Source organism: Genypterus blacodes, unplaced genomic scaffold, assembly GCF_046128005.1.
Source record: "Genypterus blacodes isolate CSIRO-AG114 ecotype Tasmania unplaced genomic scaffold, CSIRO-AGI_Gbla_v1 ptg000120l_1, whole genome shotgun sequence".
NCBI classification, from domain to species: domain Eukaryota; kingdom Metazoa; phylum Chordata; class Actinopteri; order Ophidiiformes; family Ophidiidae; genus Genypterus; species Genypterus blacodes.
Window position 1 is genome coordinate 387,347 of NW_027466923.1, and position 16,206 is coordinate 403,552.

The window sequence follows — 16,206 nt, forward strand, 5'->3', positions numbered from 1 at the left end:
TCCTTGTTTGAGCTTGCATTTACACGTCATTAAAGAGCATTCCCCTTATCCATGTTGTGTTATGATTGGATGTCGGTAGGTCGGTGGCTTGTGATTCATCCTTGCTACGCAGACAAACTTCCATCCACATCCATTTTAATGTATGAAGTATTCAGAGTAGTATGATGTTCTTATATAATCTACCAGCGTCTAACATATGGTTTCACTTAACTTCCCCAGACAAAGAGATAGTGAGACCTTCTCTAGGTTCACATCTTCTCAGACTCCTTGACACCTCTGCTGAGACCCCTGGGGGCCATATATTCCCCAGAGAGAGAAAGGAGCGAAAGGACATTCTTATTGCTCATTCATCAGGACCTCACCAAGCATAGCCTCTTCTCAAATACATCCCACATGTGTAAACATACTCAAACCTTCTCAGTCAACATCCAAATTATTTCTATCAGGTACAGAAAATGCTCTATTTCCAAAGGTCTTTGTCTTGACCTTTGAGATAATAAGTAAGCCGGCCTTCTGAGATCTTAAGGTTTGCGCAGGAATGTAGGTGGTGATAAGGTCAGAGAGATATAACAGAACCAGGCCTTGACGTATTTTATATGTTTAAAATAAGTCCCTAAAATCAGCCCTAACACTGATGGGAAGCCAGTATAGGGACGCTAGAACTGGAGTGATGTGCTCAAACTCAAAGGCTTTAGTTAAATGTCTTTCTGCAGTTGTTTGAACAAGCTTTCCTGTTGGGGATTGTTACAGGATCTGAGTGAGAAATGAGTCTGTCCTTAGTAAATGCCCATATCTACCAAATGTGGTGCATGTATGTGCCTGCAATACTGCACAGTGCGTTAGGGGGCACTGTTGCACGTTTTTCTCATGCCTGTGCCAAATTTAATGTGTTTTCTGCCATGAGGGGGGAAATGTTTAATAACAACAACAGTAATTATGTTGCATATGTTTTGTGAGCATACGTCTGCGTCTGTGTGTATGTGCATGTGAGTGTGTGTGAGAGGGAGAGGGAGCGAGAGCAGAAGGCGTCGCTACATCAGAAAGGTCCGAAATGAGGGAGGAGGGAAGGAGAAGGAGGAAGCAGGACAGAGGGAGTGAGTAGGGGAGGTAAGAGGAGGGATATACTGTCGGCTCCTACATGAATGAACCATGTTCGGTCACGAAGTTTTAGCTCACCCGGTCTACTCCTTTATCCTCCTGCAGTTTCTGCTTCTCCCGTTAACGATGGAGTGGCCCGTTAAGGTAAATAGCCTTCTGCTGAGCGCGAAGTGTGTCTTTGCTGCGTCCAAATACGCAAACGGTGAAAAATGCCTGAAGGTTAGTGGGTCGCCCGGGTACATTCCGTGGAGGAAACCCCACGCTTCACTCCGTTCAGGATTCTGTCACTTTACATAAACTAATATCTCTATATTCGCGCACATCGTAGCACAATACTTACATTTGAGTATTGCCCAATTACTGCAGCCACTCGTTAATTCGGCGCAGATATAATCCGCCCAGTGTTAGTTTGAGAAGTATTCCGATTGCTTCGAACGTTCATTTACAGTGTGTTTGTAGTAGAAGTGGGTTATACTGTGTTTGCCTCACGGAACCTTAACATATTAAACTTTTCTTGAATTGTCGTGACGCTTGTGAATCAGTTAGAGCAAGAAATGAACTTGTAAACGATCTTAACTCTTGGTTTTACCTAAAACCACTCAAGCTGTGTATGGTTTTACGCTCTCTGCAGATAAAAGAGTGTGTGGCTTTACTTTCACACACATGCCAAGTAAACAAACGAGAATTTGAATCTGCAATAGAGATTTCCCTGAACTGTATATCTGCTGATCAGACTAGCTAAAGAAAAGGTAAACAAACAGGCAGGGGAGGCAAGGAGGAGACATTCATCTCCAATTCATTTGAATCAAATATAATAATAATTGGAATCAGGTTCTCAAACTGTGATACGAGTACCACCTGAGGTAGTCAACTAAAAGCATCCATCAGTTGTATCATATCAGAAGTAGATGGTTTGGAACCTTGGTCAGAGCGGTCTCAGCACTGTGCAGGGACCAGAAGTCAGATTGTTAAGAAGACAATGCCTGATTTAATTGTGGAAACGGGTAGATAATCAGAATTTCGTATGACTTGACTTGTGACTTACTTTCCTGAGCAATGACTTGACTTGGTAGATAGATTCTTGTATCAGAATGCAAAACGCCATGTGATAGGGATTTGTGATACATTTTAATGCGCAAAGGAGAAGGTGCTTCATCAGGAATCTGTCAGGCCCAAAGTTTTTTCTGGACTGCATAGATTTAATGGCATCCAGAAGCTCTACCACAGTCAGTGGACCATCAAGAGCGGGCGGCCCTGTCTTTTTAATTGAGCGCTGATAGAAAAAAGCATGTTTTAGTCTTAATATCATTATCATTATATTTGTAGTTTTCCAATCAAGTATCTTAATTCTTTCCTTTGTTGTTTTGTTTATATTCCATGATGTAACCTTGGGTCCTCTACAGTGTATGTGCATTCACATGTTTGTATATGTATGTCCCATGTGTTTGCTAGGGCAGAAGTGAAGTGAGAGTGGAGCAGCGCAGCCTCCACCTACAAACACACAGCTATGGAAGTCAGGCTGCCAAAAAAACAGAGGTGCTATAATGACAAAGTACTCAAAAGTGAATTAAAAGTTTACAACTGCAAATTTGTATAGATATGCAGTCAAAGCCTCATGGAGCATTTGATGTGAAAGCTGTTTTTTATCCACTACTGCTAATGAAATACCCAGTTTACCCCGGTGCAATGCTATGTTCTCTCAGGAGGAGGTGTTTCAGTGGTGGGGGGAATGGTCCAGTTGGTCCTCCTGCTCCAGGAGCTGTGGAGGAGGAGTGAGAAGTCAGGAGAGACACTGCCTCATACAAAGGTAGCATGTTTGACTCACTCACCAGACAAAGCCAGGAAAAAGGGCTACAACTAATGATAATAATTGATTTCAGTATTATCGTCAATTTACTGATTATCTGATTAGTCGTTAAGATATCAGGACATGAAGAGAGTCCAAAGTGATGTCTTCAGATTGTTGAATGTGTCTTTTTCCATTCACAGGCTTTCCACGACCCAAAATGTAAACAGTTCATATTGTGTTGGTTCGCCTAAACAGTACCAGCTCTGTCCAGACCAGGTATGACAGACTGATTGCTTTCACATGAAACAGATTCTTTCAACTTCAGTCCAGCCTTACATCCTTAACCCTTGATAATGTCTCACCTTGTGTGTTTGGGATGTTTTCCAGCCCTGCCCCAGCCCCAATGTTAGTTTCAAACAGCACCAATGTTCTCAGTTCAACTCTAAAGCCTTTGGGAGAAGACACTACCGGTGGATACCTCTCTATCCAGGTAACATCTGTCTACATCTGATCTATGTCTCAGAAGAACTATACTGTGAATGAATAGTTCGAAATATTTGGTTTGCAGCATTTATTTGCTATAAGATATGAACCAATATATTTGAAATTGCTCGAGTTAAGTATGGAAAAGAGATAATAGATAATTTTCTAGAACAACCAAATTCTACTTTTCTGAGTTGTCATATCAGCCTTCCTCATCAGATGAGGTCAATAGAACCAGTCTTTGCAAACTCTCTCCCTCTCTCTCTCATCACACATCCCTTGCAGCCGATTACATCAGCATCTCCAATAAGCCATGTGACCTGCAGTGTACAACCATCTGTGGTGAGAGACAGCTGTTAGTTCCTGCCCACGATGGCACCTTCTGCCACGATGCCAACAACCATGGAGTCTGTATAGAAGGAATCTGCCAGGTAACCCCACCAATGAAAAGCAATTTACTGTGATGATTGGGATGCCTTCATGTTACAAACAACATCTTCGAACTAGGTGTATGTAATGTGTAATCTCCTCTGTTCCAGCCTGTAGGTTGTGATGGGGAGCTATACAGCAGTAAGGCAGTAGACAAATGTGGTGTATGTGGAGGCAATGGAACATCATGCCAGCGCATCTCTGGATCATACAGGAAGACACTCACACAGTTAGGTAACACACACACAAATGCATATCCATTTCATCATGTACACACTGAAGCATTTGGTGCAGAATCCTTTGTGTAACTGTCAAAATTGGCTCTGTAACACCAAAGGGGCTGTTTACCAAAGCCACTGCAAATTACATTCAGACACACAAAACTTGCGCATGCATACCCTGAAGGTACTGATACTTGAGTTCCATGTGTTGACTGCTACTTTAAGCTCAAGTGATATTGCTTAAAAAATGTTTTGATGGGTCAAACTGTAAATGATAAAAAAGAAAAGAAACAGATCACTTCACAGACCAAAGGAACAGAGAGGAAGAGCGGTAAAATAGAGCTGGAGTTCTGCTCTACTCTGGACAAGGATGATAGAAATGACTATAATTATAATGGACGTCTTCATTGAGTGTGAAGTTGGGCTGAAGTGGTTGAATGAATGTCTGTCATCAGGTTATGTCTTCATCACCAACATCCCAGTTGGAGCCACAGACATTCAGATTATAGAGAGACACAAGACTGAGAACATCCTGGGTGAGAACCTACAACTTCTTCATATTCGTGCTGTATGTTTGGGCTCTGAACCAGGGCTTGACTGTAACTGTCTTAGTCCGTTTCCCTTCCTGTTCAGCCTTGTCAGATGAAGCGGGACAGTTCTTCTTCAACGGCAACACTGTGTTTGACAACCCTCAAAACTTCCACGTGGCAGGAACAGTGTTTAAATACCGTCGCCCAAGCAATTTGTTTTCTGATGGGCTGGAGTACATTATTGCCCAGGGACCCACACTTCAGGGCCTTAATGTTATGGTAGTATACACACACACATATACACATACACACAGGACAACATTGAAAAGAAGATTCAGCAAACAGAGAGTACCATCATAGCAGAGGAGTAACACACACCTGGTCCAATAGGTCTGGGCCTCTAAATTTGATGGTCTAAGAATTGCTCTAAAGCTCCATGGTCTGTGGTTCTCTAAGGGTCAATTCCACAATTCCTCTATCACTGAACTCCAAAAACAAATCAAGTCTGTGACCTAGTTCAGATGTAATTTCCCCCAAAAGTCAATGTAAGCGTCCTAACCAATAGTTTAAGGCGTGGTCACTGCAATTTCCACTGTCCATCAAATGGCAGCTTTACAGTCCTAACTTGGCCTACACACCTCCGGCACAAATGACCTGTGTTTTGTGTGATTACATGTGGAAATAAAATATAACCTGTGTTGCCCAACCATTACTGTTGCATAAACTAACTTTCAGAATAAACTCCAAGAAGCACAGTAACACCAACAGTTCTTCATACACAACGTCAGGTACACATAGCAATGTTACAAACTTCAGGGCCAGCTGTGTCTCGTTTAAAGTGTTCAACCTGTGATTTTCTCTGTGTTTGTGAAGTACTACAACCTAAATGGGAAACTCCCTCACATCACTTTTGAGTACACCATCCCCCATGACTCTCATGTCATCACTGCTGTAGAAGAAGTCACCTCAGGCTCACCCCTCTCCCTTGTTAACCTCACCCAAAATGAGGTTAACCCGGACATCAGAGGGGACCACATCGGATTGGTGAACCACAGCAGAGGAAGTGTTGTGTCTGTCCATCAATACAACACACAGCTGGGAGCTGTGGAACAAACGGATATACATCTGAGAGTTGACGACCCATCGGATATCCAGCTCCAGGAAGAGGAATTCATGTGGGAGCTCCGGACACCCAGCCCTCCACCACCGGCAGCCATGTTGGTTTACAGACCAGCTGATGCCCCCAGTCAGTTCAGCCACAATGATGTAGAAGAGCAGGGACCCCCGGCACCAACTGGCTACAGTGAGTCAACATTTTACGTGTTTTGTCAGCTTTGTATGCACAGTGTTCACAGTATCTATCAATATTTATATATATTTATATCCCTTTTCGTAGTTTTGGTCAGAACACGTGCAGCTGCATTCTGGACCAACTGGAGAGTCTTTAGGGACTTAACATTAATAATAATAATAATGATGATAATAATTCTGCTTATTAAGGGAGGGGCTCCAACTTGATTGACAGTGAGCCATCCAATGACAATACACTCCTTCTCTCATTCACAGGTAGGAATGGCCTTCATATTTGAACTTTCCCAGTCATCTCATTTAATTTGATGTATTTTTGTACACAGCAAAATGTGACTGCATTTATTTGTAAATACCTACTCACAGGTAGTCAAGGCCTACAGTCTGTGTCCTCGCCAGAAGATGCCTCCTATGTGTTCTTGGAGGAGCTACAATACAACCAGACACACTCCCTCGCACATTCAAACAGACAGACACCCGTTGATACACAAAGCCAAGAAGAAACACACATAGACACCACAAGCACACATTCAGACAAAGAGCCTGAAATACACTCCGCCATCAATCCAGATCTGCTCAAAGTAAATGAGACACACACCCAAACACAAGTTATCACACAATTAAACTCACACACTGGCATTATAAGGCTCCAACAGGTATCTGCAGTCCAGGCAGCCAGCACAGAGAGGTAGGAAGGAACTGGAGTACAACTTAAATTACCCTTAAGTTAACCCTTAAATGCTTACAACAATGCTCCAGCTGACCTCAGGCACAGATAATGCACGTTGACTTGAGAAACACTTGTGGAAATGCTCTTCCTGTGTTCGTCTCTCTCTAGCAATGACTTTGATGTAGGCCTGGACCCAGATCTCAGTCTGGCAGACATGTATCGCTGGAAGGTTTCTGCTTACGCTCCGTGCAGTTCAACATGTACAACAGGTACACACATAAAACACACATCAATATGAAAATGCTTCTTTTCTATTGTTTGATTTGTCTCATTTGTGTATATGTATATTCCAAGGTATCAGTGCGAGCTATGCCTTGTGTGTGCGGTATGATGGCACTGAAGTAGATGACAGTTACTGTGACTCTCTGACCAGGCCAGAGCCCACACATGAGTTGTGCACTGGAAAGGAGTGTCCCCCAAGGTACTACTTTTACTGTTGTAACCTGAACTACTTTCAAATACTGTGTATTTATAGCTTGGGCTGTTTTCTGTTCTCTTCTCTATGACCTTGTTTGTCTGTCTGCCAGTGGTTTTGCGAAAGTTAATGGCTGAGGGGAGAAAATGAAGGTAGACTACGTTAGAAGCAGGAACAAAACACACACGCAAACGCGCGCGCACACACACACACACACACACACACACACACACACACACACACACACACACACACACACACACACACACACACACACACACACACACACACACATACAGTATGTACAAAGGAACCACAAGTAAGGCTGCATTCTCAGAGTGCATTACAGCTCTTCCTTGTAGCAGTAATAACAATTGCACCAAGATGGCTACTGGAACTGTTTTTATGAAGAGGAGGAAATAGAAGGACTCATGTTACTATATAGATATTATTATTATTATTATTCATATTTTGCTGTATTCTTGTGGGATTTCTTTATCATATTTCCCACCTGTGGTTTGTATTGCACACCTGGCTGTTAGTGGAGAGGGAATCTATGTTTTGAATTGCTTCTCCCATGGTTTCTTCCTTTTTCTTGTACTATATGAAGGTGTTTGGGAGCTTTTCTTTGTCTTTCTAGGGAGCAACAAGCTAAGTGAGCTAAGCCGGGAAATGCTTTGAGGTTGCTTTGAAATACATGGAAAGACTCTAGTCTGATCTTTTTCCTCAGATGGGAGACAAGTGGTTGGAGTGAGTGTTCTCAAACTTGTGGTGAGGGCTTTCAATATCGTACAGTGCGCTGCTGGAAGATGCTGTCTCCCGGTCTTGACTCCTCGGTCTACGATTCGCTGTGCTTGTTACATGACCTGCACAAACCAGCCAATCGGAAAATCTGCCTTGGTCAAAGCTGCGGACCGCAGTGGGAGGTCTCTGATTGGTCAGAGGTAATACACCAAGCTATATTGGAATACTGTTGTTCTGATGTGTATTTCATGTAGCATAGATGAAGTTTTGGTGCCACAACCAACACCTTGCATTAAAATTAAATAGTAGTTGGATGGATTATAAGGGGGGATTCCAGGTTTCCTTACCGTAGCCCAAACTGCTTCACAGACTGTGTTAACAGAGAGGAAGAGCAGTTAACACAGCTGCTGCTCTACTCTGGATGAGACTGGAACAAATGGCTCAAAAGAAACAATAGGGTTTTTATTATAAATTTATGTATTATTATATAGTATGTCATAACAGCAATGGGCTGCTCAGCTGGCATTTTCCTGCATTTCTGCTAATGTGTGTGTTCGTGTGTGTGTGTATGTGTTAGTGCTCAGCTCGCTGTGGTTCTCAAGGTGTTCGGACTCGTGAAGTTCGTTGCTCTATGGAATTACGATTATGTAATGAATCAACTCAGCCAATAGCAAATCAGGAATGTGAAGGCCCGCCGTGTGACAGACGATGGACCATCTCTGAATGGGGACCTGTAAGTTATCACACTGAGTTTTGTTATATGGTACACATGGTCTGTTTATAAGCATTTGATCATCAGTGTGTGCATGCTTGTCAGTGCTCAGGTGTGTGCGGTGGTGGGAGAATGGTTCGTGCAGTCATGTGCCGGTCAGCAGGTGGGGTAGTGATGTCAGAGGAGCAGTGCGACCAATCACTACGTCCTCTGGCCATCTATCCCTGTGGGGACAGAGACTGCCCCCCACACTGGGTGGAACAGGAGTGGCAACAGGTAAACAAGCTATAAAGATCACATTTGTGCATGTTGAATTGACACGGAACCAACTTAGGTCTGTTCTCTGTTTTGTTGTCTTGTGTCAGTGTAATGCTACGTGTGGGCGCGGCGCGAGGCAGCGTCAAGTGGTGTGTGCGGGCTTAGAGGGCGGTGTTTTTAAAGAGTTTCCAGACGGCAGCTGTGATCAAACAAACAAACCAGAGACGAGCTCCTCCTGCTTTCAGAGGCCGTGCTCCAAATGGTTCACCACTGCCTGGTCTCAGGTATCTATGCCTTTCCCTGTCCCATCTCAAGCCTGTTTACTTTATATATTTGTTTTATTATTCATTCATCCATATATTAACTGTTGTTTCTAAAGTTGATAGCACTTGGTTACACTTCTAGTTTAACTACCACCCTTCATGTTCCCACAGTGCAGTAAGACCTGTGGGAGTGGTATTAAGGTTCGAGAAGTGAAATGTTACCAAGGGGAGGAGCTTGTAACCAGGGGACACAGCTGTGACTCCACCCTAAAGCCAGAAGCCAGACAGAGCTGTGAAATCCAGAGCTGTCCAACAGAATCACCAGGTAGTAAAACAACGCCACACTTCCAGGCACACTGTACTGTTTGACTCATTTCAATTCCCTATGCAAAGGCACATTTATCTCGTCCTTCATCACAGACAAGATGGCCTTTACTCGGGTAGAAATGCTCTGAATGAAAAAGCTGTTTAGAAATCAATGTGTGTTTGAAGAGGAAAAGTTATCAGCCAATAGGAGACTTGCTACACAGGTATAGGTACAGGAACATTGCTTGTTTAGACTTTGTGTGGTTTTGTGTGTTGATCCAGCTGAGGTCCCTGCAGCATCTGTTGCAGTAGACGACTCCTGCCAAGACAAGCCAACGGCCAACTGTGCCTTAGTCCTTAAGGTGAAGCTGTGCTCCCATTGGTACTACAGAAAGGCCTGCTGCCAGTCCTGTAAAGTCCACAGACCCTAAAACTGTAAACTTTTACCCCACACCCACATCCTCAGCCTCAACCACTGGTATCAAAGGTCACACTGCATTTCTACTGGTGCTACACAAGAGCCTGCTGCTAGCAATGTAAGGACTTATGACATCACCATAACCCTGTAACTGACGGCCCTCTGTGGTCTCACAGATATCCCAGAAATGACTGCTGACAAGTCCTGTAAATGACTCATGTTATCCTTTAACTCCATTTCCTTTCATTAACAGCTGCTCCTTAAAGTACAACTGTTTTGTGTTGTAGTATTGACACTATACGCTCTTGACTCCAAACAGGCTCCCTGTGGTTCTCACCGGTGTCTACTATCATTATTAGTATATTGGGGGTTAAAGTAAAGCTTATATCAAGTAAAGGGCTTTGGCCCCAGTCAGGATTCATGCTCTGACTTTTCACACAGAACATTCCCTAAGCTGTTTCTTCATTGCCTCCTTCCCAACAAATGTTAATAAGGACTTTGTAGCCACCGGGCACATTGGTCTCTATTCACCTCCCAAACACAAAGGGCAAACCTAATCTGAAAACTTATGTTCCCTTTAAATGTCAGTCTGTTTTTAACATCCCCTCACTTCCCTCCAAGGTGCTGTAATCCAGGGTTGATGCTCTTTGCTCAGTCAATAAGGCAGCTTTGTTGTTACTGTGGCAACAAAACAGGATAAACAGGACCAGGGACGAATTGTGATTGAGCCCCCATCAGACCTGGCCTTAGCCCATTCCTGGGATCTATATTTCTCCATATAGCCAAGGTTGTACACAGTTAACAGGAGCACAATCAGGTGTGTGAAGAGGACACACTTTGAGTTACTGAAAGTTGTATTAAGATGTAACTGAACTCGGCTTGCAGTTTTCCCCTTCCAGCTTTTTGTAGAGCCATTGTTTGCTTAATCTCTGAATTGGACGCATTGAAATGAAACTGCTGTTGATATAATATGACTATTGAGTAAAACAGCCTAGCATATTTTCACATGTCAGACCCTGAAATGTCACAATTTATTGAAACAGAAATCAAAAGAAGAGATTTTTGGAGGCAGATTCGTCAGGCCAGAGGAAATCTTTCAGTTCAGAAGAGATATTTCTGCTAGTTGATCAGACGGAGCTGCTGTAAAGAATGAAGACAGCTTTTTGGAAATGGAGGGAGAAGTGTAGATTGGTTGCCAGTTCAAACTTAATCTCAGTGCACTGTGTGACTGTCTGTCAGTCTTTTCCCCAGAGGATTGTTTACCTGGTACATTGCTTCACAACTGTTCTCAATGTTACTGTGTACTGTATCACAAGTGAAGAATAAACAATTTTATACAAGCATCTGCATCTCACCTCCAATTGCTTGGTGTTCAAACACTGAGACGAACCCCACACAGCTTTGTTTACAGTGTTTTGGAATGTTTACATCTATCCCTAACATTTTGAGATTCTTGTCCTGTCTTAGCCAAACATCTACTTTTCCCATTTGCTGGATTGCCAAAGATTAAACATTACACATTTCTAGGACTGCAGATCACACAGAATTTCAAAAAATAGCTGAAATACAATGTGGAACCTTTAATAGACACCAGGTGGTCCGATCCCTCACCTCAGCAGCTGGGACGTCACGTAAACAACACAGCTTTTGATACTTTTGATCGCAATACTTAACTCCACTCCTGAGAAAATAACATCAGTGTTTGTAACAAGGCTTTTTCCTGGTTTAGACATTACTTAATAAATAAGTTCCATTTTGTCTCGTTAAACCATACCAACTACAGTAAATTTTGGTAAGTCTTAAGTTTTACATTTGTCCATTTGGAAATCTGAGAAGCCAGGAAGTTTGACAGGAAGGAATGTCAAACTTGCAGCATGAACACAGGCCTGCAGATCCACAGATCCATATTGTCTATGTGAATAAAGACAGACAGTCATCCAGCTCTGGTGGACTGCTGTCTCTGTCTCTGTCACAATCAGTCTGCTGTTGTTGTTGTTGTCCTCTCTTCCTCCTCCGTTTATACACGCTTGTCTTGTCCCTTTCCTCCCGTTCTTCGGCCTTCACCGTCTTCAGCATATGAAGGGAGGCTAGGTTTTGTAGGTCCGGTGCATTTGGGGTGTCTGGGGTTTGTAGTTCTAGTCGAAGCAGAGCCGACTGGAGATTCTGATAGAACCTGAAGATAAAAATTCACATTAAATTACGGATGCTTATATTTCTGTGTGTTACTTTTGTTGCAACGTGGCTACCTAGCACAACCAAACTGACCTCTGTATTCGCCTAATGTTCTCCTCCATCTTCTGATTGGACATCTGGATGAGGAAGTTGATGTAGTCACGTCCAACCAGAAGCCTTCCTTGGTGGCTCAGAGGAACCTCCAGGCTGTGCGTGCTACGGACTGCCTACAGGGACAAAATACAGTTATAGTGCTGCTGTAGCAGTGAACATCTTAAAAGGAGAAAAGGCTATAAATGGGATGCTTCAGACCGTACTGCTATGATCTTTCCTGTCTTGCCGACGGTTAATCCAGAGTTCCTGAAGCCTGAATTGATAGCCACTGAGTGCTGCAAGAGGGAGAAGACAGAGAAAGGAAGGAAAGCTAACTGCATAGTTTCACATGTTACAAACCTGTCTACAAACTTCAGGTGCAATCACTGGACAGGAATATAACAAAGAATAGTCACCATGAGCTGAGCATCCTCAAGCCTCCTGCACTGAACATGGAGCACAAATGGCTCAAACTTCAACACGGCATCTCCAGTGGACCGGTCCAGAGCCGACATCTGATCAACACAAACATGCATTCAGTTACTAGTCTCAGTAGGAATGTTGGTATTCAAACATTTGTACATAATTACTACATATGAAGCCTCACCAGGTCATCAGAGTTGCATTTCTGATGGGAGACAAACAGCCAAACACAGTTCTGTTTCTGGACAGCACTGCTCTCTGGAGCCTGGAGGGACAGAGATAAGTCACCAGTCAGAAGGGTGCAGGAGTTGCCAAGTTATCTTTCAGGATAATGAGAATGTTTTGATGTCATTTGGGTACGGAACTCTTAAGTCTCACCGTGTCGATGAGAATGACTCTACCGGAGCAGGAGCTGGTGCTGAAGTACTCCTCACAGCCATTCAACAGACTGATCACATGAACGATCTCTTCATCCACACTACCCTTCTTACTCAGGTCCAGCCGCTTCAGTCGCTGCTTCTTCCACTGGCTGAATGTATTCTCCATGACAGATTGGCCCGATTTGCACCCGGAAACCTGATTTGGCTCGCAAATCGCGTTTCCGCCAGACAACGTTGCAATACACAGCAGTATCTTTACGGCGTTCGTAGTTTTTGGAGATCATAATTTGAATAAAGTTGTCATGGCACGTATCCGATAATATTGTTTCAAAGTAGACATTGCAAGTTTTGTTTAAATGCCGTCTAAAACGTCGTAAAAGGAAACCGGTGACCGGATACAGATAACCGGATACGTGTTTCTAAATAGGCGTGGTCCAAATCGGGTTGCCGCCGGGTCCAAATCGGGTAGCGACGCGGCCCTTCTCTCGGCGCGCGCGCTGACAGCTCGCTCTGCACATCTATTCCATTATATAAAGTGATGGACTGTATATATATGGACTGTTACTATGTCGAAATGAGCCAGCCATTTAAGAAGTATAACGCAGTAGCAATCAAGCTGCTCAGCGGGACACCTGACAGTACAAAACATTTTCATATTCATGTTTTGGTTTATAACATAAATTCTTCGAGACAGCTTTCTGAAATAGAGTTCTTTGCTTCCTGTAGAGTGGACATGGAGTTGTTGGAGTTTGATTAGTTTTTCAGTAATCCTGCAAACAAAGAGGTAAACAAACACTATTGAAAATGATGAGAACCATAACCCTTGATACCTGAGAACTATGGGAAAAAAGTAAAGACAAAGTGAAAACCCCCATTCAAGACAATAGCTGGTAGGTTAAGCACAGTAATCCAAGATGGGATTTACAGAAACCAAACAGGAAATACATTATGTTGAATAAAAAATATAGCAGGGTTTCATCTGTTTATGTGTGCGTGTGTGTGCACATTATAACATTATAATTGACCATTGTATTAAGGATCCAGGGCTTAATTATCCTGGAGGTTGTCCCAGTGCAACACACCTGGGTAAAATCCGATCACAGACACACCAAGGACTGCTCTGGACAAGGCAACTTCCATTTCCACATCAGGGATCATCAGGTAATATTTCATTGAATTGTTTCAGTCCATATTGGGCCTTAGACAGGATTGAGAGGCTCCATAACAAACTTTTGAATTTGCCTGCAGGAAAGACCAGCAGGTTCAAGGAGAAGGTGAGTTTAAAGTTACATCACAGTGATCAATCTATGTTCAGTGCAGCAAATATACTTCCTTCTTCAATTTAGCTCTAATTTGGATATCTGTCACATAAAATCTGAATTGAAATTAATTTTTTGCATTGAAGAAAAAGTGTAAATACAAGATATTATAGACATTTCTTAATAAAATTGAAAAAGGAGGCCTATTGTTGTTGTTTGGGTAATTAGTGCAATTATTCTATTTCCACTATGATTCAATTCAGTTGTTTTGATTTTTTCAAGGAGCATTAAAGCATTAAATGTGTTTTCCGGAAAGAATCGATTATAATTGATTTTAACATTTCAGGCTGATACAGCTGTATGGCCACCGCCAAGAATTGATGTGATGCAACTTAGATAGATAGATAGATAGATAGATAGATAGATAGATAGATAGATAGATAGATAGATGCAGATTGCTCTCATTGTGTTGTCTCTTGTTTACCAGATGTTTCTTACAGTTAAGGTTTCAGTGTTAGTGGTGGTGTGCATTTGGTGTGCAGAGGAATGTGTCTGTTTCCCCAATGGCTCTGTGGCACTTTCCTGTGACAGCATGATGCCTGATCACCATCCATACAAACCCTCCAACAGCAGCCCACCATACACACTGTCTACCTCTAGTTCCTACTATAGGCCCGGCGGAATCATAACGGGTAAGAAGCACGACCTGCTTAACATAACAACCTATCTGCACACTGAATGAGTGCGATCATATGTTAATGCTTGTGTGTGTTTGCTGATTCGATACTGTACAGTTTCAAAACTCGTGTGACCTCTCCTGTAGAGTCGACATTAATTTCCCCAAGAGGACTGATAAGGTGTAAACACACATTTATTAGCATTACTCCCCCTTCTTCACCATGCTCTCCTATCTCTTAGTGAGTCTGGAGGTGGATCCAAGCAAAACCAATGTATTCAGGGGTTTCTTATTACAGGCCAGGACCCAACAGGAACCAGGTAAACCAGACATTTCACTTGAAAAGTTTATGTTATCTCACAGTGTTTAGGATGCATAAGACCAAATGACAGTTGAAACAATTGCCACTATTTGCAGCAGCAGCAGCAGTAGGTGTATTCGTGGGAGTAGAACCAGTGGTAGTTAGTGGTACTTACTACTATAATATTATACATGGACCATCAGCAGAAGCAATACTAGAAGTACCAAAAACACCAGTAGTAGCAGGTCCCTGTAAAATTACTGTAATATCATTCTTTAAATAATAGACATGGCTGTAATGTAACAGGGCAGTTCATAGTATTTTCTTAACAAATACATTTTTTTGTGGCCATTCTCTTGTGATTTTCTGCATGCAGAGCTGTGGGCGATTGGAAAGTTTATCAACATCACCACCACTGAGTTCACTGCACTAAACTGTAAAAACAAGGAGGTGTGTGTGAATGTATCACAGCTCTTATATTTACACCATTATATTTCCTCTTCTGGCTAATTCAATAACTACTGGGAGCGCCATTTAACTTAAAATCGACAAAATACACCAACATTAAAAGCCAAGTGGCCTTACAATCAAAATCAGCTCCATCCGAAGTGGGATGTATGCCCCAGAATGACAGTACAGCTGTGTACATTAATGTTCAGTAATGATCTGTATATCATTAGCTATGTCTAAAGTATGTGTGTTTATAGAGCTCGACTGTCAGTCAGGCATCAGGAAAACCGAAAAAGAAGGTCCAACTGATGTGGATGGCACCTAACAGCAGTAACTATAAAGAAATCTACTTCAGGTAAATTCTCAGTCTCTACTGTTTTTAATGAAGTATAGGTTAAATAAAACTTTACATATATGTTGTTGGATGCCCATACATTAAAATGTAACAGTAATAATGTTTTTGTTGCTCCTGCTGCTGCATGGTAGTGTCACTGTGGTCCAGGACTACACAAAGTTCTGGGTAGAAATGAAGAGCAACAATCTCACACTTGACACCAGTGGGAGCTCTGCAGCTGGAGTAAGTGACTGGCAGTCTGTTTTCCTTTATAAGTGGTTTTTAGCAGACATGGCTGAGTCGCTAACTCGTCTTTCTTTCTCTCCAGGACATCTCCGCTGGGCTTTTCATCAGTCTGCTGTGTCTGTCCACTGGATGGCTGACTGGCTTTTTGGCTGACTGACTGGCTTTTTG

At 42.7% G+C, this 16,206-nt stretch overlaps 2 protein-coding genes across 4 annotated transcripts; one reads left to right on the top strand and one right to left on the bottom strand.

Moving 5' to 3' along the window:
• Nucleotides 1-1,102: 1,102 nt before the first annotated feature.
• Nucleotides 1,103-10,550, top strand: LOC143010159 (ADAMTS-like protein 2). 3 transcript variants are annotated; one of them, XM_076162361.1, is made up of 20 exons: nt 1,103-1,242; nt 2,551-2,634; nt 2,802-2,905; nt 3,088-3,163; nt 3,275-3,377; nt 3,656-3,801; nt 3,910-4,033; nt 4,476-4,556; nt 4,654-4,829; nt 5,424-5,853; nt 6,051-6,116; nt 6,225-6,546; nt 6,697-6,797; nt 6,883-7,009; nt 7,734-7,947; nt 8,325-8,480; nt 8,565-8,735; nt 8,825-9,001; nt 9,152-9,305; nt 9,569-10,550. In XM_076162361.1, the coding sequence occupies exons 1-20, from the start codon at nt 1,150-1,152 to the stop codon at nt 9,715-9,717; spliced, it is 3,054 nt and encodes a 1,017-aa protein (XP_076018476.1). In that variant the 5' UTR covers nt 1,103-1,149; the 3' UTR covers nt 9,718-10,550. The 3 variants fall into 3 exon arrangements, 2 of the variants coding, with proteins under 2 accessions (XP_076018476.1, XP_076018477.1); XM_076162362.1 differs by lacking the exon at nt 9,569-10,550 and having other exon boundaries at nt 9,157-9,264; XR_012964766.1 differs by lacking the exons at nt 9,152-9,305; nt 9,569-10,550 and having other exon boundaries at nt 8,572-8,735; nt 8,825-8,948.
• A 125-nt stretch (nt 10,551-10,675) lies between these two features.
• Nucleotides 10,676-13,158, bottom strand: tyw3 (tRNA-yW synthesizing protein 3 homolog (S. cerevisiae)). The gene is made up of 6 exons (XM_076162363.1): nt 12,771-13,158; nt 12,577-12,657; nt 12,386-12,484; nt 12,194-12,265; nt 11,970-12,103; nt 10,676-11,877 (listed from the first exon to the last, which is right to left on the bottom strand). The coding sequence occupies exons 1-6, from the start codon at nt 12,936-12,938 to the stop codon at nt 11,616-11,618; spliced, it is 816 nt and encodes a 271-aa protein (XP_076018478.1). The 5' UTR covers nt 12,939-13,158; the 3' UTR covers nt 10,676-11,615.
• Nucleotides 13,159-16,206: the final 3,048 nt, after the last annotated feature.